Source organism: Ochotona curzoniae, unplaced genomic scaffold, assembly GCF_017591425.1.
Source record: "Ochotona curzoniae isolate NIBS_2020 unplaced genomic scaffold, NIBS_Ocur_1.0 contig_883, whole genome shotgun sequence".
NCBI classification, from domain to species: domain Eukaryota; kingdom Metazoa; phylum Chordata; class Mammalia; order Lagomorpha; family Ochotonidae; genus Ochotona; species Ochotona curzoniae.
Genome location: NW_024466599.1, coordinates 9,376,198 through 9,399,948, shown reverse-complemented (window position 1 = coordinate 9,399,948; position 23,751 = coordinate 9,376,198). Strand labels below are relative to the sequence as shown.

The following is a 23,751-nucleotide window of genomic DNA, read 5'->3' as shown; positions in this document are numbered from 1 at the left end:
TTCTTCCATAGCTGCTTTAGGAAGTTCAGGGAGTTGAGCAGGTGCTCTGGGCTGGTGGCGCAGAGCCTGCAGGCCAGTGGCACGTGTGCTCAGCTAACGTGTGTGTTTCTGCATGTATCTGTGCATGCACACCCAGGTATGCTCTCCTGCGTGTGTGTTTATATTGAAGTGCAGCTTGCAGCTGACATTGTGTGTGTTCCTGGCCTGGGTGTGAGTGCAGGGCGGGGGAGAGGCGCAGTGACCGAGGCGCGCAGTCGTGGATGGGGAAGGCAGCGAGAGTTTCCCAATGGCTCATGTGCTGTCTCAGATGCGTCTGGTCAGGAGCGTCAGCATTACAGATTGGATTAGCTGGGACATTGATCTCATTGCTGGGGGGCTTACACAGGATCTAATGAGAGTCTAGGGGGTGCTTAGTGAGTTGGCGCTGTTTGGGCTCTACAGACTCACTCAGCAGAATACCGATTTTACCACAGTAGCAAGGGGTGTGCTGCTATGCTTTTATTATTCTTTTCCCTTAAAGATTTAGTTATTTTTATTGGAAAGACGGATATACAGAGAGGAGGAGAGACGAGAGAAAGATCTTCTGTCTGATGGTTCATTCCCCAGGTGGCCGCAACAGCTGGAGCTGAACCAATCTGGAGCCCAGAGCCAGGAGCTTCTTTTAGGTCTCCCACGCCGGTGCAGAGTCCCAAGTCTTTGGGTGGTCCTCTACTGCTTTCCCAGGCCACAGGCAGGGAGCTGGAATACTTGGGACTGCCAGGATACAAACTGGCGCCCATATCCCAGCGTGTTCAGGGCGAGGACTTTTAGCCGCTAGGCCACCACGCCGGGCCCGGCCTTTATGTTTTATAAGTAGAAATTTGCCGAGTGACGTTCATTTGGAATCTTACTTCGTGTTTTTCTGATCCCAAACTTTATCGTTTTCTATATTACTGATGTTAAGTTACTTGTGAAGATTTAATTGCAAAAGAATTGTGTATTTTGAAATTAGCTATCATTTTCCTATAAAGGAACATGCTTAATTTTCATTACAACAAAAGCTTTGAGATTTCAAAACTTTGGAGAATATATCCAAGTTGAAAATATTCACAGTATAGAATTTAGACTGTGTTAGTTAAACATGCTGTACTCTGAATATGATTTTTCTCATCAATTGATACAGATATTTAGACCTGGAAGTTCTGAGTAAATGCCTGAGTGTAGAGCATCCAGCTGTGGCGTTTGGGAGTGGGCCAAGTGGGGGCGGTGCCCGGGAAGGCGTCGTCCTGAGGGCTGCTCTGAAAGCCTGCCTTAGACCTGCCCCTCTCTTGGCTCGCCCTGTCATGTCTCCTCTGCTTGGCCTCAGCACTCCCTCACTGCTGCCCTCAGCAGGAGCCAGGCCCGTGGGCCACACGATCTTGGACTTGAGCCTCTCAAACTGTGAACCAAATGCACATTTTTTTTCCTTCTGGAATTGGTTGCCTCAAATATGTCATTGTAGTAATGGAAAACTAGCTTAATAATAAACTATAAATTAGAATAGTGAGTTATTCCTCATTTTAGCACTCAGAGATAATGAAGTACCTGGGCCATTTTCCTAAGCTTTTCCCCGGCCTTTGTTGGGGAGATGGGGCAGAAGTTGAGAAGAGCCTGGACACGAGCTGGAGCCCATGTGGCATGTTGGCGTTGTGAGCAGCTGACTTACTTGCTGTGCCACAGTTCCCCCCCACATCATCTTTTATTTTCCATGAACTTTTTGAAGTACTTTCTTTTTTTTTTAAAGATTTATTTTATTTTATTTTATTTTTTTTTTTTATGATTTTATTTTGACATTTTTAACATAGTTAATTAGGGTAAGAAGGTTCCAGGGCTACATGAAAGTGGATAATACTAGTATGTTTTCCATATTGTTACCTTCATGTTTAAAGGGGGTTATTTAAGGGAGAAGGCCCACCCAATGTCCCACCCTCCCCAGGTCCCAGATGTAGGGCATGCTCTGAGGTTCTTGCTCAAGTGGTTTTGATATTGCCACAGTCATGAATCGCTGTCAATCTTGCCACTCCAAGCACTATGAGATCTTTGAAAAATCAACTGATTGACATAGTCCATCATAGCTGAGATGGTTGGTTGACCTGTTCTGTCTTCTCTCTTTTCTTCGTTAGGGTTCTGAGTCCAGCATTTAGATTAGGAAGATCTCCAAAGAAACTTCTTGTATGTGCTAACAAGTACAGGGCCTGGCACCGTCTATCGCTCCAATCAGCTGGTGGTTGCAGTTGCTGGGTTGGTTCTGTTTTCACTCCCGACTTCCACTGGAACCAATGGGTGTTGCAGTCCAGCCTGGTTCTGCCCAGCACATACTTGGTCCTCACATAAACCAGCGGGAGCTGCAGCCTAGGTTGGAGCGACCCACAATAACCCCCACCAGGCCCACTCCCTACCCTGGTTTGCCAATAAGTGTAGCAGTAATCCAGTCTGTCCCACACCCCATTCCACCCCAGCCGCTATCTTAGTTATCTTAGTTTTATGTCCTGTGAAAGTGGTAACCCAAGAGGGATGAGCCCACTATTTCCCTCCCAGGCCTCTCCCACTCCCAGATTCCAGTTGATGCTGTGTCTAAGCCCAAACACCCCTTGCCCACTTTAATTTTGCTTGCACCAGTAGGAATAATCCGCCCAGCCCGGCTTTTCCCTGATCTGGTCCGCATGAGGCGCACAGGTGTGGTAGCTCTGCCTAGTCTGGTCTGCCCCCATCCCAGCCCATGCTCTCCTGCGGAAGTAGCTGTCCTGCAAAGGAACCCTCCCTTATTCCCCTGCCGGCTCTGCCCACTTCCTTTCTTGTTCTCAGGCTGGTAGGGCGCTGCGGTCCCTTCCGGTACAGGCAACCTCACCTTGGCATTCCATAATGTGCACTAGTCTTTGTTGCGACCAACCCTAGGTCGACCCACACTGGTGCCTGGATTTGCCAGTGGATAATGTGGACAGATTCAGCCTGGTCTTGCCCCCACATCAGCCAATTGTATGCCAGTGGGTAGCTTTCCATGGCCTTTTCTGGGCTGTTTCCTATCATGTTTCTTGCGTTTACCTGCCTGGTCTGTGTCCTGCCAGAGGAGTTGCCCAGGCTCCTCCATCAGAACCTCTCCCAATGCCAGGTTTCACGCTTACCAGTGGGTCCATGAGCCAACCCTACTCAGTCCACCTCCTGTAATAACAGGAACTGTGGCTTTTCCTGTCTGGCCTTCCACCCAATCTGGTTCTTGCTGTTGGATGTTCCAGCCCAGCCATGGTTTGTCTACACCCACATTTGGCTCACACATGGCTCAGTAGGGGTTTGAGACCCTGCCTGGTCCATCCCACATCTGCCCTGGTCCTCCAGAACACCAGGGGGAGTCGGGGTCCGGCCCGGTTCGGTGCATCCAATCCCAGTCCACACTTGTGCCAAGGGAGACTACAACTGTTTCCAGATCAGAACGCAGCTCCCCTTCCAGGCCATGTGCCTCTTGGTGGGAACCTCAGCCCAGCTAGGGTTGTCCCCTTTGCTCCCCAACCGGGTCTGTTCCCAGCCATAGATCACTTGCCTGCCAATGGATGCTCTGACTCAGCTTGGCACAGCTCCTCACCTGTCCCGACCTCTGCCTTAGACACTGTGGCTTAGCGTCCCTGGCTCCCACAGACCAGCAGGTACAAGAACCTAGCTCGGCAAGACCTCTGCTCCCTCCTGGTTTCTAGTTTTACTTGTGGGCTAAGGTTTGTTCAGTCGTGCCTAATCTACTCTGTTCCATTACCAGTTGACACATTGGCCAACTGTTGGAGCTACTTTTGCAAGACAGGCCCCAAGCCCTAGCTTCTGCTTGACTGGTATTTGGTACTCAGAATTATTAGTGATTTAAAGTTTTGCTAAGGAAGAGTTACTGCCCGTTTCAGGTCCAAGAAGCACAATGGGTTCAAACTGGAGGGAATTAAGCAGCAACTCAAAGAACCAAATCCCCAGAGCTCCCCGGCCGGGCAGCCAGCAGGCGGAGCCTGGCACCAAATGGCGCACTGGCCGCCCGGGGACAGCTCAGCACATGGCGGCTGTCCGGGATCCAGGCATGAGACGCCCTGTCCTGAGACCCACCAGCTGCCAGGAGGTGCTGGAGGTTTAAATAACCCAGGCCCAAGGTCGCGCCCCTCCCAAATCCCATTCACCGCCCCATGAGGGCGGCGGGTGGGTGCCGGGCCTGCCCAATCCCGGAGGCCTCCCCCTCAGTCTACTCACCCCGAAGGAAGCGGCCCCCGGAACCAGCAGGCCCGGGGACAGCTCAGCACATGGCGGCTGTCCGGGATCCAGGCATGAGACGCCCCGTCCTGAGACCCACCAAGATTTATTTTTATTTCTTTTATTGGAAAGGCGGATATTCAGAGAGGAGAGACAGAGAGGAAGATCTTCCGTCCGATGATTCACTCCCCAAATGAACGCAAGGGCCGGTGCTGTGCCGATCCGAAGCCAGGAGCCTCTTCCGGGTCTCCCACGCGGGTGCAGGATCCCAAAGCTTTGGCCTGTCCTCGACTGCTTTCCCGGGCCACAGGCAGGGAGCTGGAAGGGAAGCGGGGCTGCTGGGATTAGAACCGGCGCCCATATGGGATCCCGGGCGTGCAAGGCGAGGACCTTAACCACTTGTGCCACCGCGCTGGGCCCTGAAGTACTTTCTAAAAGATGTATCTTTATTGGAAACTCAGATATACAGAGAGAAGGACAGACAAAAAGATTTGCCCACTGATTCACTCCCCAAGTGGCCACATCAGCTGGCGTTGAACTGATCTGAAACCCGAAGCTTCTTCTGGGTCTCCCACGCGGGTGCGGGGTTCCAAGGCCCTGGGCCGCCTTCAGCTGTTTTCCCAGGCTTTAAGCAGGGAGCTGGATGGGAAGCAGAGCAGCTGGGACACGAACTGGCACCCTTGTGGGATCCTGGCGAGGAATTACAGCTGCTAGGCTACTGCACCAGGCCATTGAAGTGCTTTCATAGGATCATATAAACACTTATTATTAAGGTTTTGTTTGGCATATATTGGCTTCATTTTTACGCACAGACTTCAGTTTTCAAGGGCAAATAGTGCGACTTCTCAACCCTGGTTTTGTCAGCACTTCCCACAGAAGGGTCAGCGTTTCAGAACACTCTTGCTTCAATCGTTAGGAAGTGTTCCAAGGCTCTGAATGACATGCAGGCATAGAGTTCGGTATAAACAAATGTTTAACTTTGAAAACTATAGTTTGTTTTAGATTTCTTCCTTGTCTAATTTTAAGCGTTGTATTCTTTGTTTTTTATTCTTTAATGAATTGGTCTGCAGCATGTTTATTTTCTTTAGCATAGTTTAGATTTCTCATCTGTGAATCTGCCTTTTAAAGGCCAAGCGATTTGTGTCTGACTGTGCTGTTAATGTTTTTTTTACAGATCACCTATTATTTTTGCGCCAATATATCTGGTACAGGTGAGTGTTCAGTTCTGAGATACAGCCTGTGCCCCAGGTGCACAGCATTCCCAAGCAGGGTAAAATGCTGAAGGGGGGGTTATTGCTAACCCTATAGTTGTGTATCGCCTTACCACACTGCACCCTATAAAAGTTTTGCAGGTAAAAACCCAGCATGCATTGACCGGAACATTCCGGGTATTTATGGGTGTTACCAGATTGCAGTTTTCTTGAATGAGTTCTGTATCATGACACAGACACTGATAATCAAGTGAAATCCGTTTCTATGGAACAGGAGTTTCAGTCTGTGATACGTCAGTTGCGCCAGATGTTGGAAATGCCTGCTATCTCGTAGCTTCTGTGTGACTTTTGTCCTGTTTGTCATTATTGTAATATTTAATGACTTGTGCTTCTTTTGATGGGTTTTCTTGGATCTGTTGCTCGTGAATCTTAGACGATTTGGTTCTTAACGTTCAGTAGGCCCTTCTGGTCAGCGTTCGTTGCTGTGCGTGAGAGAACGTACTTAGGTTTCACTCCTGGTGTACCAAACATTTATTTATTTATTTATTTTAGTATAATGGCTAGGTTTTGGCTTTAGAAGCAAGTGATTCTGCTTTAGATACATATGTAATAATTAACTCAAAGTGTTAGATTGCTTTTTCCTTGGGGACACTGGATCTTAAATTCTCTAGCAATTGTGCAGTTCTTGAAATGAGCCATTTGGTACTTCTCTCTGGGATTTGCTTTTTTGTTTTCTGCTTTTCTTTCTTTCTTTTTTTTTTTTTTAAAGATTTTATTTATTTATTGGAAAGTCAGATATACAGAGAGGAGGAGAGACAGAGAGGAAGATCTTCCATCCGATGATTCACTCCCCAGGTGAGCGCAACGGCCGATGCTATGCCAATCCGAAGCCAGGATCCAGGAACTTCTTCTGGGTCTCCCACGCGGGTGCAGGGTCCCAAAGCTTTGGGCCGTCCTCGACTGCCTTTCCAGGCCACAAGCAGGGAGCTGGAAGGGAAGTGGAGCTGCTGGGATTAGAACCGGTGCCCATATGGGATCACAGCGCCCGTATAGGATCCCTGTTCTTTCAAGTGTTTTTTTTCCCTCACAGATTTTTTTTGTTTGTTTGTTTTTGCTTTCAGTATGAAATATAAATACACTGAGTGTCAAATTGTTAGATGCGGTGTATGTGGCTTGTGTCCATATGTGAATGAAGTGGTTCTAGCTGTTTTGTTGTGTTTGATCAGATGGCCTTTTCTTGCTTTATCTCATTTTGTTACTTTGCGTTCCTGAAGAAGAAATTGTCATCCTCGTGGAAGTGGTATTCACATGCAAAGTTCATATCTCCACTATAATTTTCTGTAGCTGTCTTTTGAAGTGAAGTATTTTGTAGTTTTAAAAAAGGAATGTGTCTATCTCAAATGTTTATTAAAAGTATATTTGCATTTTTTGATTTCTATAATGTCTTTCCTCTTTTTCATGTTTTTTGTGAAATTGCAATGATTTTCCTCCAGTTCGCGTGATTTTTTTCAGGCGTTATTCTGTGATCTGCTTGTGTCTGCTGCCTTTTGGTGGGCATTGTCCTCCTGTCTTTTGTGTGTGGCCTCCCTGTGCGTCTGGGCTGGGGGCTCCTGTATCCCAGAGTACCGTGAAATGGCAGTTCTGTTGTACATGTGGCTCTGTTGTTTGAGTGGTTCAGTTGTTGTACGTGTATCTTTTAGTGCTCATAGGAGATTTCTTTTCCACTCTGTAGACCCGAGGTGCAGGCCGGGGTGTGGGAGTCCGCGAGGTGGCCTGGGCACACAGTTACAAGTTCCTTTTTCTCCATATGTTGGTGGTGCAGTCGTTTGAACATCGTGGCTGCCTGGGCATGTTGCCTGTCAGCTCGTTTCCCGTCTTGGGTGTTAAGTCCTGTTTTCGGTTCTTACCTCTGTCTTCTATTCCCAGTTCTTGCAGTTAACTTCATTTCTGGCTGTTGGAAATTCCTCATTGTGTTTCTGAGTTCAACTCTGTACTAGAATGTGTCTTTGACTGAACCTGAATCTTTAGCTGGTCCCAGCAGGAAAGGCTGGTGTACGTTCTGCCCTGTGGTTGGCACCTAGATCTCCTCCCTGGGAAGGACTCAACATTGACACCTTTGAACACAGTGTAACGCTTTCTTGGAAATAGGAAAATGTATATGATTCAATGTTAGATACTAAGTAAGTTTTGGTTTGAGGTTTTCTAATATTCAAATTTTTATATCCTAATGGGTTGAAACCCAATCTCTCTCTGTAGAAGTATATTCCATTGGTAGGAGTTGCTGACAACCTGTGGTTCTCATGAGCAGATATTAAGCTAGCCGATGTATTGTGGTTTCAGCCCTGCACCTTTCTTGCTTCCTGATGGACTGGTTCGCTTGATTAATAAGCAGATAAACTGGCATTTAGTACTTGCAAGGTAAGGCTGTGTACAATTCATGTAATACTTTTTATATGGATAATTAAATTAATTATGAGTTAATTTTACAATCTTGATGACTTTTTTAAAAAAAGGTTTATTTATTTAAAGATTTATTTTTATTATAAAGTCAAATATAGATAGGAGGAGAGATAGAGAGGAAGATCTTGCGTCAGATTCACTCCCCAATTGAGTGCAACGGCTGGTGCTGTTCCGATCTGGAGCCAGGAGCCAGGAACTTCCTCAAGGGCTCCCACGTGGGTGCAGGGTCCCAAGACATTGGGTCATCTTCCACTGCTTTCCCAGGCCACAAGCAGGGAGCTGGATGGGAAGTGGAGCAGCTGGGATTAGAACCAGCACCCATGTGGGATCCCATCACATTCAAGGCGAGAATTTTAGCCGCTAGGCCACGCCGCTGGGCCCAACCTTGATGACTTTCAATTTTGGTTTTTATTTTGCAAACATTCCCCGTGTTGCATGTGATTAATATTACTTAAATATGTTAATTCAAGATCTATTGAATGAGTTTGTGTGCTTTTGTACCTTGTAATCAACTAACAGTAATGCAAAACGTGAATAATGAAAGTGTGTGAAAATTCAAAGCTGATTTTAACTTGTTAAAGCAGTCCTCAAAACAGAATCACTTTAGTTATTCATATCAGAATCTGTTTTCTCTTTCTCTTCCTGAAAGCAATGGAAAGCTTTTGGCAGCTGTTCAAGATCAGTGTGTGGAGATCAGGTAATTATTTGATATGGTTCTTATTTAATATTTTGTTTGAAAAATTTTTACAAGATAAATGGACACTAAAACTAAAAAAATAAAATCTTGCTTTTCATATGCACAAACACAGAGAGGGGAAGACACGCAGGAAGCTCACACCTGCTAGCTCGCTCCCCAGGTGCCTTGCTGAGCTCCAAGCTGGGAGGGAGGGAGCTGGAGCAGGTGTTTCCCACGGGAGGGGGAGCATCACCTGCTGCCTTCCCGGGATGTGCATTATTCAGGATCTAGAATCGGAGGTGCAGGTGGCACTTGACTGCAGACACTAATATGAGATGTGCACTTTCATGGTGGCGTCTTCACTTCGAGCCCAAATGCCTGCCTTGGAAAGATTTTTAAGATGAGTGTTTATGAAACAATTTTACTGTTAAATAGCTGAATTTGTTGATGTGTGAGGAAGTAATGATCGCCAGTGAGAAGGAGGAAGGATACTTTGTCAAAATAACGTGCTAGTTTTGGTTTTCCCACATCATTCTACTGTTGTCTCTCGGTTCATGAGCCCTAATTTCCAGAACTCAGGGAACCACTTGGGTTTTACTAGTTATTACTAAATGAGTTAGATAGACCTCAGGAAAGTATAGAGAAGGGCAAGGACGTAGTTATCACTAAGTTAGATGGACCTCAGGAAGCTACAAAGAAGGGCATGGCCTCTTGGCTCTGTTGGCACTATGCAGTAAGTTGAATATGGCTGTGCTAGATGTATGTGTTACTTGAGAATAGGAACATTTCTTGTTTTCTTGAGCCGTTCCGTGGCATTATAAATGGATCCAAAAATTTTGCTAATCCAGGCTTTCCAGGTCTTTTATTTTAGAGTGACACATCAGCATGAAAGAAACAGCAACAATAGTGCCTGACTAAAAGATGAGTAATTCTTTGGGAAATCTGTAATGACAAAATCAATTGATGGCCACTCAAGGATTGAGGGTGACCTTGTTTTGCAGGCAAGCCCTAATTCTTCTCAGAAAATTAGCAAACAATCAAGATGACAGAATAGGGTGAGGACACATTTAAACAGATGGAGAAACATTAGCCAGTGTGAAACAGAGAAGGCACATTCCAAGAAATAGAGGACAGACCAACAGCAGAGGGACACCTGGAGACTGATGGACACAGGAAGGCAGTGAAGACAGCGGTGTGGTGCTTAAGTGACAAGATATGCCAGTGGCATTCAGCAGGTGGCGATCTGAACTCCACCAGTGGCCAGAACTCCACTAGCAACTCCGCCGGGAACTCGGGAGGTGAACCCAGACAAAGAACTGCCCATCCTGCTGGCTTGTTTGATTTGACCTGGAGCATAGAGAGCAGCAGATCCCAAACAGGTGTTGTGGGAATTGGGTCAAGTTCACAGCCCAAACCCCCACTGGTACCATCTTCTGTAGGGAGGCAATGGCTTTTTGGGGAGCAATCACACAGTTTGCCCTCATGTGGTCAATATCTTCAAATGAAAAAATTTTAAGCCTGTTAAATTTATCAAGGTCAAAACTGGCAGGTAGAGATGAGTCCTTTTCAAAGCAAAATTACTTAATTTGATTCAGCTTTAGTAGGCAGGAACCTCTGTGATTTTTAACAGCCTTTTTGAGCATCATCGGGTTGGTGTATTCATACTGTTCGTACAGCTGACATGTGCTTCCCAAACCTGCTGTTGTAATAATGTGAGACGTGTTTATGATGTGGTTTGTTTACAAACAACAGGCAAAATTTGTTTCCGTCTTTGTCTTGAGAATGTTGGTCAGATGAAAGTTTGATCCGTGGTTTCATGGATCTTGGTAATGAAGTTTGAAAGGAGTGCAGTGGTAATTTGCAGAACTCTGCAGTGTTAGTAACTGTCATGACTTTGATGTGACGAAGTTAGTGTCTCCAGCAAATTGCTGTGATTCCACGCTGCTGTGGCTCCTGAACTGGAGATCTGCAAATCCTCATACCATAAATTGAGGGGAGTAAGGACAGAAGGTAATGGTTAAGCTATGGTGTGTACAGGTCAGCCTAGTGGCAGTGTCTTGGGTCACTGGGGGATGCCCTTGCAGGCCATTGTCCTGAGGATGTTGGTCACACTGAGGCCCAGCCACTCTACTTCCTGCCTCACCCTGGCATCCGTCCTCTGCAGGCCCTCTGCCACCAATCTCCACTGTCTTTCTCAGTTGCTGAAGTGGTGGGGCTACCTGTGTTGGACTTGAACGTCCAAAACTTTGAAATAAGTAAACTTCTTTTTCTTCATAAATAGCTTGTCTCAGGTATTTCCTTGTAGTGATGAAAAGTTGACTAAAGTGGAAGAATTGGTGTAGAGTGTTGCGGTTGTTAATTTATCTACTCCTGAAACTGCACAGGAGCTCTCAAATCAGTCTATATGAAGGATATGTGAGAATTTAGAGGGCCAGGCTAGAGAAAAGCTGGAATCCCCATAATCAGAGCCTGCAGGAGGATCTGATGAGGCATCTGAGGATCAAAATGCTGGTGGAAATGTGGACAGCAAAGTCTGTGGTCAGGTTTCTGGTAGAAAAAAATAATTCTACTGGGGATTGGACTAAAGGCAACTTTCCACCAAAGAACCTGGGTTTGTTATGTTCATTTCCTGATCCTTGATAGAAGGTTGGATTTACATTTGTGGGACTTAGTTGTTTAGTAGAAGAGATTTCAAGACACACATCGTGTCGGCTGTAATGTTGGATGTCATTAGCACTGTTAGTAACTTGCAGTGCTTCCCAGGAGTGAAGAGGTGCAGACTGGAAGGGTTTGAAAAAGTTGAAGCCTGGCCCGAGGAACAAAGCCAAGTGTTCTCATCACAGGGGAATTAGTGGAGGGACTTCTGCCAAAGAGATTAGGACAGTGGCTGGCATTGTGGCACAGCACATTAAACTGGAGCTTTTAATACTGGCATCTGTTATGGGAGGGCTGGTTTAAGTCCTGGTTCTTCTTGTTCCAGTTCAGCTCCTTGCTAATGGCCTGAGAACAGCAGAAGGTTGCTCACATTGGCCCCTATCACCTATGTGGTAAACTAGATGGAGTTCCAGGTTGCTGGCTTCCACCTGGCCCAGCCTCAGTCATTGTGGCCCTTTGTGGAGTAACCCAGTGCAAGAGTCTCTCTCTTTCAAATAGAGATTAGCACAGTTAAAATGGTTATTATGTGCAGGACTTAGAAGGCAAGAATTGTTTCACGGAATTTGGGGGCATTTTTGAAGAGCACAGGACTGCTTTGGGTTGCACTTGCTTACGTTCATTCGACCAGTGAAGCAGTCCTTGGGGTTACCTCTGGTTTGAGCAGGGTCCACTGCAGCTTGTGCTGGTGGCAAACTTTACATCCTGGGTTTGCCAGCACTCAGAATGTAAGAGTCCTGGGATTTCGTTGAGATTTCAGAGGAAGACTTAGCAGATCTATGCATGTTGCAGGTTGGAGATGCTTTGTAGTGAAGTTATGGAAATGGCACCCAAGTGGAGAATCCAGGAAGGAAAAGTTACCACCAGCATGCTAGTGAAGAGTTGGCACACAAGTATGTTCAGCCTCAGAAGTGTGGGCAGAGCTCAACCAAGCTGTGGAATCCTACACATGGATTTCAGAGGGTTTTTTTTTTTTTTAAAGATTTACTTATTTTTATTACAAAGTCAGATATACAGAGAGGAGGAGAGACAGAGAGGAAGATCTTCTGTCTGATTTACTCCCCAAGTGAGTGCAACGGTCGGTTCTGCGCCGATCCGAAGCCAGGAGCCAGGAACCTCTTCCTGGTCTCCACACGGGTGCAGGGTCCCAAGGCTTTGGGCCGTCCTTAACTGCCTTCCCAGGCCACAAGCAGGGAGCTGGATGGGAAGTGGAGCAGCTGGGATTAGAACTGGCGCCCAGATGGTATCCCGGCGCGTTCAGGGCGAGGACTTTTAGCTGCTAGGCCATGGCACTGGGCCCTCAGAGGGTGTTTCGACAGCTTGAGGGCCTGGGTCCCCCAGGCAGTGACCTGTTCCTAAGGTAGAGTGATTTGTTAGTATTACTAGGGTAATGCCAAGCCAGAGTGTGGGGTCAAAGCTTCCACAAAAAGCTCCCAGGACAGTGCCTAATGGAACTTTAGAGGAGATTCTTGTGAGAACTCAAGCTAGGCTGTGACCATTACGTAGGCTTGAGACTGCCTACGCCTTCTGGAGGCTAGGCACAGTGTTTTCTGGAGGCTGAACATGTGACTTTAAGACTTGCTGTGTGTGCTTTGCTGGGTTTTTGGCTTACTGTAGTCCAATTATTCCTTGTTCCAGGGTACCCTCGTTGGTAATGGCCCATCATGGTATTGTACCAGAGAAAGATGGAGCCGGAAGATGGACAGGCTCACAGTTGGACTTTAGACTTCGGAATTGATGTTGGTCTGAATTAAAACTTTGGGGTTTTAGGAGATATATGTATTTTTAATTTAATTTAATTACAGATTGGAAGAGGGAGAGAGAGAGATCTTCCATATGCTGGTTTACAGTAGCTGGAGCTGGGTTGAGCTAAAGCCAAGAGCCAGAAGCTTCTTCCAGATGTCTTGTGTGGGTGCAGGGTCCCAAGCACTAGCACCTTCTTTTGCAGTGTTTCCCAGGCACATTATGAAGGAGCTGAATCAGTAGAGCAGCCGAGTCCTGAACTGGTGACCACATGGGATCCTGTGTTGCAGGTGCAGCTTTACTCTGTGCCCCAACGTCAGCTCCAGAATCTTCTTTTTTGGTGTGTGAGAAGGGCATGAGTTTTGGGGCACAAGGGATGGACGGGGTGCTATGGTTTGATGTACGGTTTGATCTCATACTCATGTAGAACCTTAAAGCCTAAGATAGCATGTTGACAGCTTTGAGGATGGAAACTTGCTTCCGTGTTTTTTTAGCTGTGAGCGTGCTAGTAAGAGGTCCCTGGGCTTTTGGGACTGAGTGTGCATTTGGGAGGCGGTTCTCCTGAGATGATTGGTCACAAATAGCTGGGTCAGGCTCAGCCACCCTCTCTAGTTCTTGGATTGTCATGTGGTTTTGTTTCTATTGGTGCTCCAGCATTGCCATCTACTGTGTTCAGCAGACTCAGAAATGTGATGTTGGTCCTCTAAAACCGTGCACTTCATTAGGCTGTTTCCTGTGTAAGTAGCTTGTCTCAAGGGCTTTGTAGCGACAGAAGATTAGTAACAGTAAGTCTTTTGGGAACTTTGGATTCCCCACCTCCTGGGCTGGGCAGGTGCCAGTCCTTCATGTTCCTGTGATACCAGTCTGTATTGCTGTTACACTGAGTGGTGAGCAGATAAACTGTTAAGTGTTGGGGATTGGTTTTCATGCTTTACATCAGTTAATTCAATACTCCTAACAGAAGCTTTTTGAGGTAGTAGGTGTTGTTTTCTTCCACTTTAGAGATGAAGAAGCAGGCACATTAAGGTTAAAGAACTTGTCTGAGGATTTGAACTTGCCTCTTCCACTTTTGGTGTTCATGCTCGTGCCCACTGAGTTGTGTTGCCTTGAGCTGAAGCCATCTGTTCCTGGATGCTTCCTCCATCCTACTTAGGGCCAACTGCTTCACACAACGTGCCATTTACCAAGAACATAGTTTATGTGGGATCTGGATTCTGTAATGCTCCTTTCCCACAGCAATTTTGAATTTCTTTGAATGTAATAGGAATTGGGAGTTTGTATCTGTCGAGTAAGTGGGATATTTGCAGGTGGACCAGGGGAAATGGACAAGTCCACTGTCTGAGTCGGCACTCCTTTGCTTTTATTCAATGTGCCCGTGTAAACATACACACTAGCTTTATGGTAACCCAAAGGCAGGTGTGTCTCAGGAAGCATGTGCAGTGGTCAAAACAGAAAGAAGGACCTGAAGGATCTGAAACATAAACTCTTCATAGTGACTGTCCCTACGTTTTTAAGGCACTTGTCATGTCAGACAGTGAAAAGCATAAGCAGTGCAGGCTTGGCTCCAGTATTGGTCGGAGGCAGCCAACAGGCATTTGGAATTTATCTGTTTATTGCAACAGAATATGGAAGATAGTGTCTGTCATTTTTGGATATTAGGAGTTAGAAAATGAGTTTGAAAAAAGGAAAATGAAAAGCTGCAATGCAGTTGAATTTTGAGCAGCAGCTCTGCCTTTTGTGTGGTAGTGCTAGGGTTACTGCTCTTGCGCCTGGTTTTGTAACGGGCTGTAAATGACTAGTTGCTGGTTCCGGTCTGGTATGTATAACCTGCGGGTATGTGGGGCTGCTGTGCATAAAAAATTGACTTACTGAGAATTGCTTTTTAATTTGTAACTTGGCAGCAGTTACATGTTATAAGTGGTTATGATGTGTATTTTTTTCCTTCTTGAGTACTGAAGTAATTTTTTTATGATTAAGGCTACTATAAATATTGGAAATAAGTAGAAATGATCATAAACATAACAAACAACATTAAAATCAGACACTTTTATGAAAGGCGCATAACTCCCCAAAAGTGGGCTTAACTGTTCTATGTGAATTAATTGTATGCATGTTTGACAAAACTGGATTTCTCTCTTCCTCTGCAAGAAAAAATGACAGTTATTTAATGATATTGAAGATAAGAATAATGAGCATTTATTAATGTCTGTGTATATAATGTCTCATTTAATGCTTTCATTGAGTTGTACAAGCTTATTGCCTCACTTTCTCAGAGGGAAAATGAAGCTTCTGTCTAGGTTATCCAGAAGAGCTGGAGCCAGTTCAGTTTCATCTCAGAATCTGATTTCTCAGCTCTTCTGGGTGAACATGTTTAATCAAGGAGACTTACTTCCATACTTGTAATTGGCTTTAGTCCTGGTGTAACAATTTTAAAAAGTTAAAAATGCTAAAGGGTTATTGAAATTTGTTTTAAAATCAATATCTAATCTGAATATATTTGAAGGTGCAGTTAAGTGAAGAGAGGGGGAACAAAAATTATATGTAATTTTAATATTTAAAATTGTCCACTATTAACATTTTGGTGTACTTTGCAACTTTTGCTTTAGTATATATGTATTCCCTGTATATAATATATTTAGAGCAATGATACTGTACTTTTTTGATTCTGACCTGTAACTTGCGTTAGCTTTTACATTTAATTCATATTGAATTTGTATCTTATTTCTGCATAAAATTTGAAAGATATTGTGAATATTTTCCTGTGTCACATATTAATTGCATTGAATGCAGATAGTAAAATTTTGTGAGTTAATCTCCTTATACTGGCTTTAATTTTCTCTGTTATAAGTTAGTTTGTATGATTTCTTTTGATATTTATATGTTTATGATTATTTCCTGGCAATAAATTTAGGGAAGTAGAATTACTAGGTCAGCTACTACAGACATTACATTTTTAGACAGATGTTATTCAATTATTTTTTAAAGAAGATTAATTTGTTTATTTATTTGAGAGATAGATTTCAGAGAGAGGAGGAGGGATGGAGAGAGAATCTTTCATCCACTGGTTCAGCCCCAAGTAGCTGCAACAGGCAGGGTTGTTAAAACCGAAGCCAGGAGCCAGGAGTTTCTTCTGGGTCTCTCAAGAACTTTAGCTGCTGCTTTAACTTCTCTTTCCAAGGCCGTAAGAAGGGAACTGAATCTAGGGTGGAGCAGCCAAGATTTGATCCTGCACTAGTGTGGGATGCTGACACTGCAGGTGAACGCTTGGGCAAGCAGCAGGTGATGGTCTGAGCACTCGGCACCTCTCATCCATGCAGAAGGCCAGAATACAAGTCCCGACCCCTAACTTAGGTCTCACCCAGCTCTGGCTATTGTGACCATTTTGGGAGTGAACTAGTAGGTAGGAGAGCTTTCTTTCTCTCTCTTTCTGACCCACTACCTTTCAACTAAATAAATGCTAAAAACATTCTGAAGTTTGTATTATCTTTTTGGTGTAACTAATTGTCACTGATGCATAAGGCTGAAGAGAAGGTAATAAAAGGATTTTATTGAAAGTATAAAACCATTTCTATATGTAAACGTTTTGTATTCCACAGTATCTGTACTGTTTTGTAATCCTACAAGAGCATTTTCATGGCTAAAATGTTGTAATAATTTTGTACATATTTTGCAGATCAGCAAAAGATGATTTTACATCTATTATTGGGAAATGTCAAGGTAAGAGTTTCCAAATTATAAGTGGAGCATTTCAAATCTGCATGGTTGACAGTGCTTTGAAATGTTAGATAGGTATTCATGAAATATTTATTAATAAGGTATATAAAACTTTATTAAAATAATTGCAAAACTATTAGCTGGTTTCTCTTACTCATTAATATATACATTATAAACATTTATTTATCTTTATGGTAAAGTGAAGTTTACAGAGAGAGGGGGAACCAGAGAGAGAGATTTTCCAACTGCTGGCTTACTTCCCAGATGGGTGCAGTGAGCTGAGCCAATCTGAATCCAGGAGCTAGGACCTTTTCCTGGGGTCCCAAGGACTTGGGCCATCCTCTGCCACTTTCCCCGCCCACAAGCAGGAAGCTGAATTTGAACACTAGCTGGCACCCTTTTAGATATATTTGAAATTGAAACTGTGCTTTGAAAAAGTCTAGGCCAATTTTTGATTCAGTGCAGACAGAAATACTAGGATATAAATCAAGAATTGGTCAGATACAGACTTGTAAAAATACCTAGATTTGATTGGGCTTTGATGTTTCACAAGAATGCACTATGTAAAATTTGTGCATGTGAATTGTTTTGTGAATTGTTCAGAGGTATGATTCCAGATACTCACATGTGACAAATGTAAATATAAACCTTGATAAATAAAGAATACACTGAGATTCTAATTAGGGATATGAAATGAGATTGTTAAGAAAAACTGACATTGGGAGGGAAATTTGAGAATCAGTACAAGTTAGGAAAAGACATTAGAGTTTTGATTTTGAGAGTAGTGTTGAAAATGCAGAGGGAGCCTTACAGGAGGAAAGTAAGAGTGGTGCTAGGTGGAAGAATATATCTGTTATCTAGTTGGAAAGGACAGTTGTAGGACCTGCCGTTCTGCCTGTGTGCTGCTCTGATGGGGTGGTAGTTGTAAGAACCCTGCTCTGATTCTCAGGGTCGTGTGATAATGACAAGCCTTTCTGTGTTCTTGCTGCGTTGCAGGCACTCTCTTTAGTTTATATGCATTTGCTTATTTGATTGAAAGAAAATGCCATGCAAGTTTTTATCTTAAAAAGCAGTATTGGCTTCCTCTCTGTCTTTCCTTCTCTCTGTATGTTTGACTTTGTAATGAAAAAAAAAGGCAGTATTGGAATAAAATAAGTCATTTACAGTAGGAGGACATTAGCAGTGTGGAAAGCAGTGGAGTGGTGGCAGTGCAGCTTTCCCCGATCACGCCCCTCTGGAGCTTGTGCAGTGCACTGTTAGCAGCCTAGAACCAGTTTCCTTCAGGTTTTTCTTGTTCTCAGCCATCCAGATATGTTCAGAAATGAGACATGTATTTAACCTTTATTTCTTGTATGAGTGCTGATATTGTCTCAGTGTAACAGTTATTTTTCTTAGACAGTTTCATGTGTATTAGGGTAAGGTAGTGATAGTTGTTAGGGAATTGTTTTACACATAACACGTATTTGCAGTCAGTAGCCAATGCAAAACTTCCTACATGTTTATATAAAAATATCTTTTCTTTTTATAATCTGTTCCTTCTGCTATACTCCCTGGGTGGTCAATGATGCCATTTTCTGTAGGTCATTCAAGGGAGACATTTAGGAAGTTTTTTTTTTTTTTTTTGGTTTATTCGCTTTTTTTTTTTTCTTCCTTTGACAAATGTTTATTAAGTAGTGACTGTGAGCAAGACATTGTCCTGGAGATCTTTTCTTTCTAGTGGGGAACCCGGATATGGGTTCCCTAGCTTGAAGAGTTTTCAACCATCGCATCCCTAGGACAGGCTCTCTGTGCCTTTTAATTGATATCTTGTGAATCTGCTACTGAAATTTTCTAGAGGCTCTTCAACAATCCATGACACTCCTTGCCAAATGATCATTTCAGTATGAAAATACTGTCATGTCAGCTTACACTTTGCATCTGCTCTCACTGCATTTCAGATGTGCTACTTTGGGCAAATTATATTTGTAAGAGCTGGGCCATGCTAGAGCTGACAGCCAGAAACTCAATCCCAGTTTCCCATGTGAGTGGCGGGATTACAACTTGAGCCAGCACCTGCTCCCTGTCAGGTCAGCCTTAGCAGAAAGCTGGACTTGGAGCTGGGATTGGATATTGAAACCTCTGGTACATTGTACATTGTATATTAACTGCTAGCCTAAATGCCCTCTCTGAACTTAATTTTTTTCATTTTCCATGAATCTTTTGAGGTACTCTTTTATTATATTATTATCATATGTATTATTCCCATTAATTTACTGATATCCATTTATGAATAATTATAATCACATTCATGATTTTTATTCCTAATGTGCACATGTGTATACCTGCACTCTGAGTGGAGCAAGGGGGGTAGAGAAGCTCTGTCATATCTTTTTGAGAATGAAAGAAGGAGGGAGAATAATTGAGTATTTTTGGTTTCTATTTATTTTATGATACAGTTCTATAGTCTCTGGGATTTCCCCTCCCCAAGTCCTCTCCCTCCTTTGGTTTCCTCTTTTTTATTGCCATAATATAGTCCTGCATAAACAGTCATAAGTCCATCATTCTGCTATTTAAGTGTATCCTGACATTGTAGGTATGGACAATGGCAGAGAGGCCAGCATCCTGTTGTCAGGATATGCTCAACAGTTTTATTGGGAGTCCGTCTTTGATTTGGAAATAGAAGCATGCTGCATTGTATCTTCACATGTCAGTATGATAGTGTTTGAATATTTTGGGTCTCAGTAGTTTCTGAGTTTTCCCTCTTTTATTTTCCTTGTCACTGCCTATTGGGTTAGACCAAACCTGGGTTAAATAAAGTTTAGGAAATCAAGAAGTTCCTAGAAGAACGGTTTAGGAATGTTCAGTTGCCTTTTCCCACTGCAGCCCTTGCATTGGCTGAAGCCTTGGAGTCTAACACTGTTGAGGAGCACACTGAGCAGATGGCATAATTGACATGCAGGGTCTTACTCTGCATTGGCAGTAGACACCTTCTCTTAGCCAGTAAGTAAAGTGATAAAGCTGCAAGTTAGCATAGAAATGGAAAGCTTAACCCTTCTATATATCATATAGATTTAATATTTAAGAGTTTTTCATGTATGCAGTGTTTGTGGCAGCGTGGATGAGGCAGTGCTTTTAGAACCCGCGCTTTATATTGTTGGCTTCTGAATGTGTGAATTGACAACCTTAATGCTGCATTAATGGCTTCTTTCCATTTCATATAATGTGAGGTAATGATCATTTGCTTATTATCTGGCACATCTTTATGGGAATAACTCGCTTATGCTAAATGATATTTCATGTGTGTGCCTGGAAAAAGGGAGCCAGATTGTTTTTAATGCATTTTTGAAGCTACATATTGCAGAGTCTGCAAACTGAAATGGGAGCTATTTGGCTGTACTTTCATATTTTTCAATTACTGTTTTGTAAAAAATATACCATTTGCAAATGTTTTAAATGTGGAATGCAACTTGTTTTGGCTCTGTTTGCAGGCCATATATAGTATAGTTTTCTCTTTCTGTCTTGGCTAGTCATCTTAAAACAAGCACATGGAGTGAGACTGCTTTTAGAGCTGTTCTTTGTTAATTAAAATTTTTTTCTTGTGTTTCTGATTTTTGAGAAACCAGAGTTTGCTAATTTAAAGGACTTGTTTATTTATTTGAAATGCAAAGTTAGAGAGAGGGATATTGGGAGGTCTTCATTCAGTGGTTAATGCTCCAGATGGTTGTAACCACCAGGGTTGGGCGAGTCAGTCTGAAACCCTCTGAGCCTCCTATGTGGGTTAGGACTTGAATCTGGCGCCCGGATGGGGTGCTGGTGTTAAAGGGAATGGGTCCGTCGGCTGCACCATAACCACGGCCTCAAGCTTGCTGCTTTTCAGCATCTGCATGTCTCTTGTAGGCATGCTAAGATCCAAACAGCCTTCTAGTATCAGGGCGCTTTTTTTTTTTCCTTTGAGGTTTATTTATTTTTACTTAAAAGGCAGATTTTACAGAGAAAAGGAGAGATAGATGGTCTTCCATTCATTGATTGAGTTCCAAAATGGATGCATTGAGCAGAGCTAAGAGCTTCTTCCAGGTTTCCCAAATGGATGCAGGATTCCAAACTTGGCGACCATCCTCTGCTGCTTTCCCAAGCCATAAGCAGAGCTGGATTGGAAGTGGAGCAACTGACTCAATCTAGCACCGATATTTTCATGTTACTGCTACTGGTGGAGGATTAGCTTGCTATGCCACTGCTCTGGCCCCAGCACAGGCACTTTGACACCCTGAGTTTGGAATGGCCGCCTCTGTCTTCCTTCTGTCAGCTTCAAAGGTATACCGCTAGGTGATGAGCAATATGACTTTCTGAATAAGTTTAGCAGCTTGTTTAAAAGACTTTACTTAGAAAGGCAGCATTTCATTTTAGAATGGTGATTCACGAGTTTCAGCTTATGTCTCCTCATTTTATTTTTAGACAAATGAATATTTCTGGAAAAATTGGAAATTTTAGGGTACAAGGTCACTATTAAGAAATTGCTGTGAACATTTGATTAACGGAGCTGAATCAGAAGCGGAGCAGCCAGGACTTGAACTGCTGCTCTTACGGGATGCTGACACTGCAGGCAGGGGATTGGCCTGTGGGCCATGGTGCTGGTCCCAGTCATTTTTGATATTTGTAATTTATGTATTCTTTTTCTTGATTTCAGTTAGGGCAGAGTTTTATCAATTTTGTCAATAATCTTCAGTGAAGACTTTTGGTTTTGTTTCTCTTCCTGTGTTCATCTGTTTGCTTTGATTTTTACCTTTTTCTCCTCCTTCATTTTAGTCAATTTAATTTGTTCTATTTTGGTGGGTGGAAGATAAAGTTCAGATCATTGACTTAAATCTGAGTTTTCTTCTTTTTATAGAGTTCCTCCCTTTGTGTTTATAGCATTGTTTGCATTCGGACTTCAGCGTTCTTCTCCATGGGTTTCTCAGGCTCCTTTTCTGCCTCACTGTTCTAGCCTCTAGAATCTTGTCTTGCAAATTCTGGGCACTGTAAGTGTCTCCAACCTCTTTGAGTCTGTAGGTTGTGAAAATGAATAGGGTGCTGGGGCACCCCTCTCTGTTTTTCTTCTCTGAGAATCCTGTCTTGGGTTGCCTGTTAATATATTATCTGAAAGTGGGTTTTTTTTTTTTTTTTGCATAGAATTACACACACACACCACCATACCACCTCACACGTAGATACTTTTACTGGTAAAAGACTTACTTTAAAGATTTATTTATTTTTATTGGAGATTCAGACATAGAGAAGAGAGACACAGAGGAAGATCTTTCACCCATTGATTCACTCTAAGTGTCTGCAGTGCCTGGAGCTACACTGATCTGAAGCCAGGAGCTTGTAGCCTCTTCTGAGTCTCCCATGCAGGTCGGGGTCCCAAGGCTTTAGGCTGTCCTTGACTGCTTTGCCAGGCTATACGCAGGGAGCTGGATGGGAAGCGGGGCTGCCAGGATTAGATCTGGCGCCCATATGAGATCCCAGCGTGTTCAAGGCGAGGACTTTAGCTACTAGGCTACCATGCTAGGTCTCCCTCTTTCTTTCTAAGGCAGGTTTGTGGGCTTAGGAACTCAGGTGAGACCCATTATGGGGCAGGTCTCACCTGGTGAAGGGCAAGTCCCCTCTCAGTGTATTCTTGGCTCTAGAGTTTGATATGCTTATGATTTCAGTTGAAATTTTTTTTTTTTTTTTGCTTTAAGAAGGGGTGAGCTAACTGGGTTGTAATTATTTCCTTCTCATTCTCTAAGTTTTTGCTTAGTCTTCATGACTGTTTGGAGTGAAATATTCCCAGAGTTCCTTAGCATTCACCAGACCCTGGTACCTAGTAGGCTTTGCTACTGAACAAACAGGATCAAGTTAGTCCTGGTTTGCATTTCTCAGTCTCACTGGAAGGGCTTTCTGGAGCTCTTTTCTTCAGTTGAATGAAGCTTTGGTGATCCTCAGGAGGTGCAGTGGTAGCTGAATATTTAAGTTACAGTTCCAAACTGCAGTGTATTGTTATCTGTCCTTTTCTTTTTGTTCTAGTTCCAAAAGACCCCAAGCCCCAATGGAGACGCGTGGCATGGAGTTACGATTGCACACTGCTGGCTTACGCCGAAAGCACAGGAACTGTGAGGGTGTTTGATCTCACGGGAAGTGAGCTCTTTGTCATCTCCCCGGTATGTACACGCCTTGAACTGACAATAGGTGTTGTTAATGGCGGTTTTGTTTATAGATGCTTGAAGAAATGAATGTGAAGAGATGGGAAATACCAGTCAGAACAGTAAGCTGTGAGTTTAAGATGCTCAGCGCCTAGGTGGAGATGGAGACCTAGGCATGCAGTATTCTTTATTTTTTTTTTGGTAGAAAGTGACTTAAAAAATTTGTTCTTTTTAAAAGTTATTTTTTATATTATATTTTTGACAATCTTTACATAGTTAACCAGGGCAAAAAGGTTCAAGGGCTATAGGGAAGTGGGTAAGACTATTTCAATATTGTTTCCTTCATGTATCTGAGGTAAAGGGGGATATTGAGGGAAAAGCCCTACCCAGGTTCCCACTGCCCCCAAGTCTCGGATGTGGGGCATGCTCTGAGATACTTGCTCAAGTGGTTTTGATAGTTCACCAGTTATGAATCACTGCCAGTCTCGCCATTCCAAGCACAATGAGGTCTTTGAAGAATCCATTGATTGACATAGTCCATCTTAGAGTCTCCATTTGCGCAGTATTTCGCTGCCAACATATAGCTGAGGTGGTTGATTGACCTGTCTTCTGTCTTTTCTTGGTTAGGGTTCTGAGTCTGCCATTTCGATTGGGGAGATCCACAAAGAAACTTTGAGGTATTCCTAGACCAGATCCTTGTGTGTTCTAGCAAGCACAGGGCCCGGCACAGTCCATCACCCTCATCAGCTGGTGGCTGCAATTGCTGGGTTGGTTCTGCTTTCAGTCCCAACTTCCACTGGAACCAATGAGTGTTGCAGTCCAGCCTGGTTCTGCCCAGCACATACTCGGCCCTCGCATAAACCAGTGGGAGCTGCGGCTTAGAGCAATCCACAATAACCCCCACCAGACCAGCCCCTACCCTGGT

General features: G+C 43.7%; 1 protein-coding gene across 2 annotated transcripts in view; it reads left to right on the top strand.

Annotated features, from left to right (window-relative positions):
- NBAS (NBAS subunit of NRZ tethering complex) overlaps positions 1-23,751 on the top strand; it is a 300,840-nt gene that overhangs the window by 1,784 nt on the left and 275,305 nt on the right. For both annotated transcript variants that reach the window (XM_040992846.1, XM_040992845.1), the window contains exons 3-7: positions 5,408-5,444; positions 7,785-7,862; positions 8,554-8,601; positions 16,649-16,692; positions 22,711-22,844. In XM_040992846.1, coding sequence (XP_040848780.1) covers positions 5,408-5,444; positions 7,785-7,862; positions 8,554-8,601; positions 16,649-16,692; positions 22,711-22,844 — 341 coding nt within the window. The remainder of the gene's footprint in view (positions 1-5,407; positions 5,445-7,784; positions 7,863-8,553; positions 8,602-16,648; positions 16,693-22,710; positions 22,845-23,751) is intronic.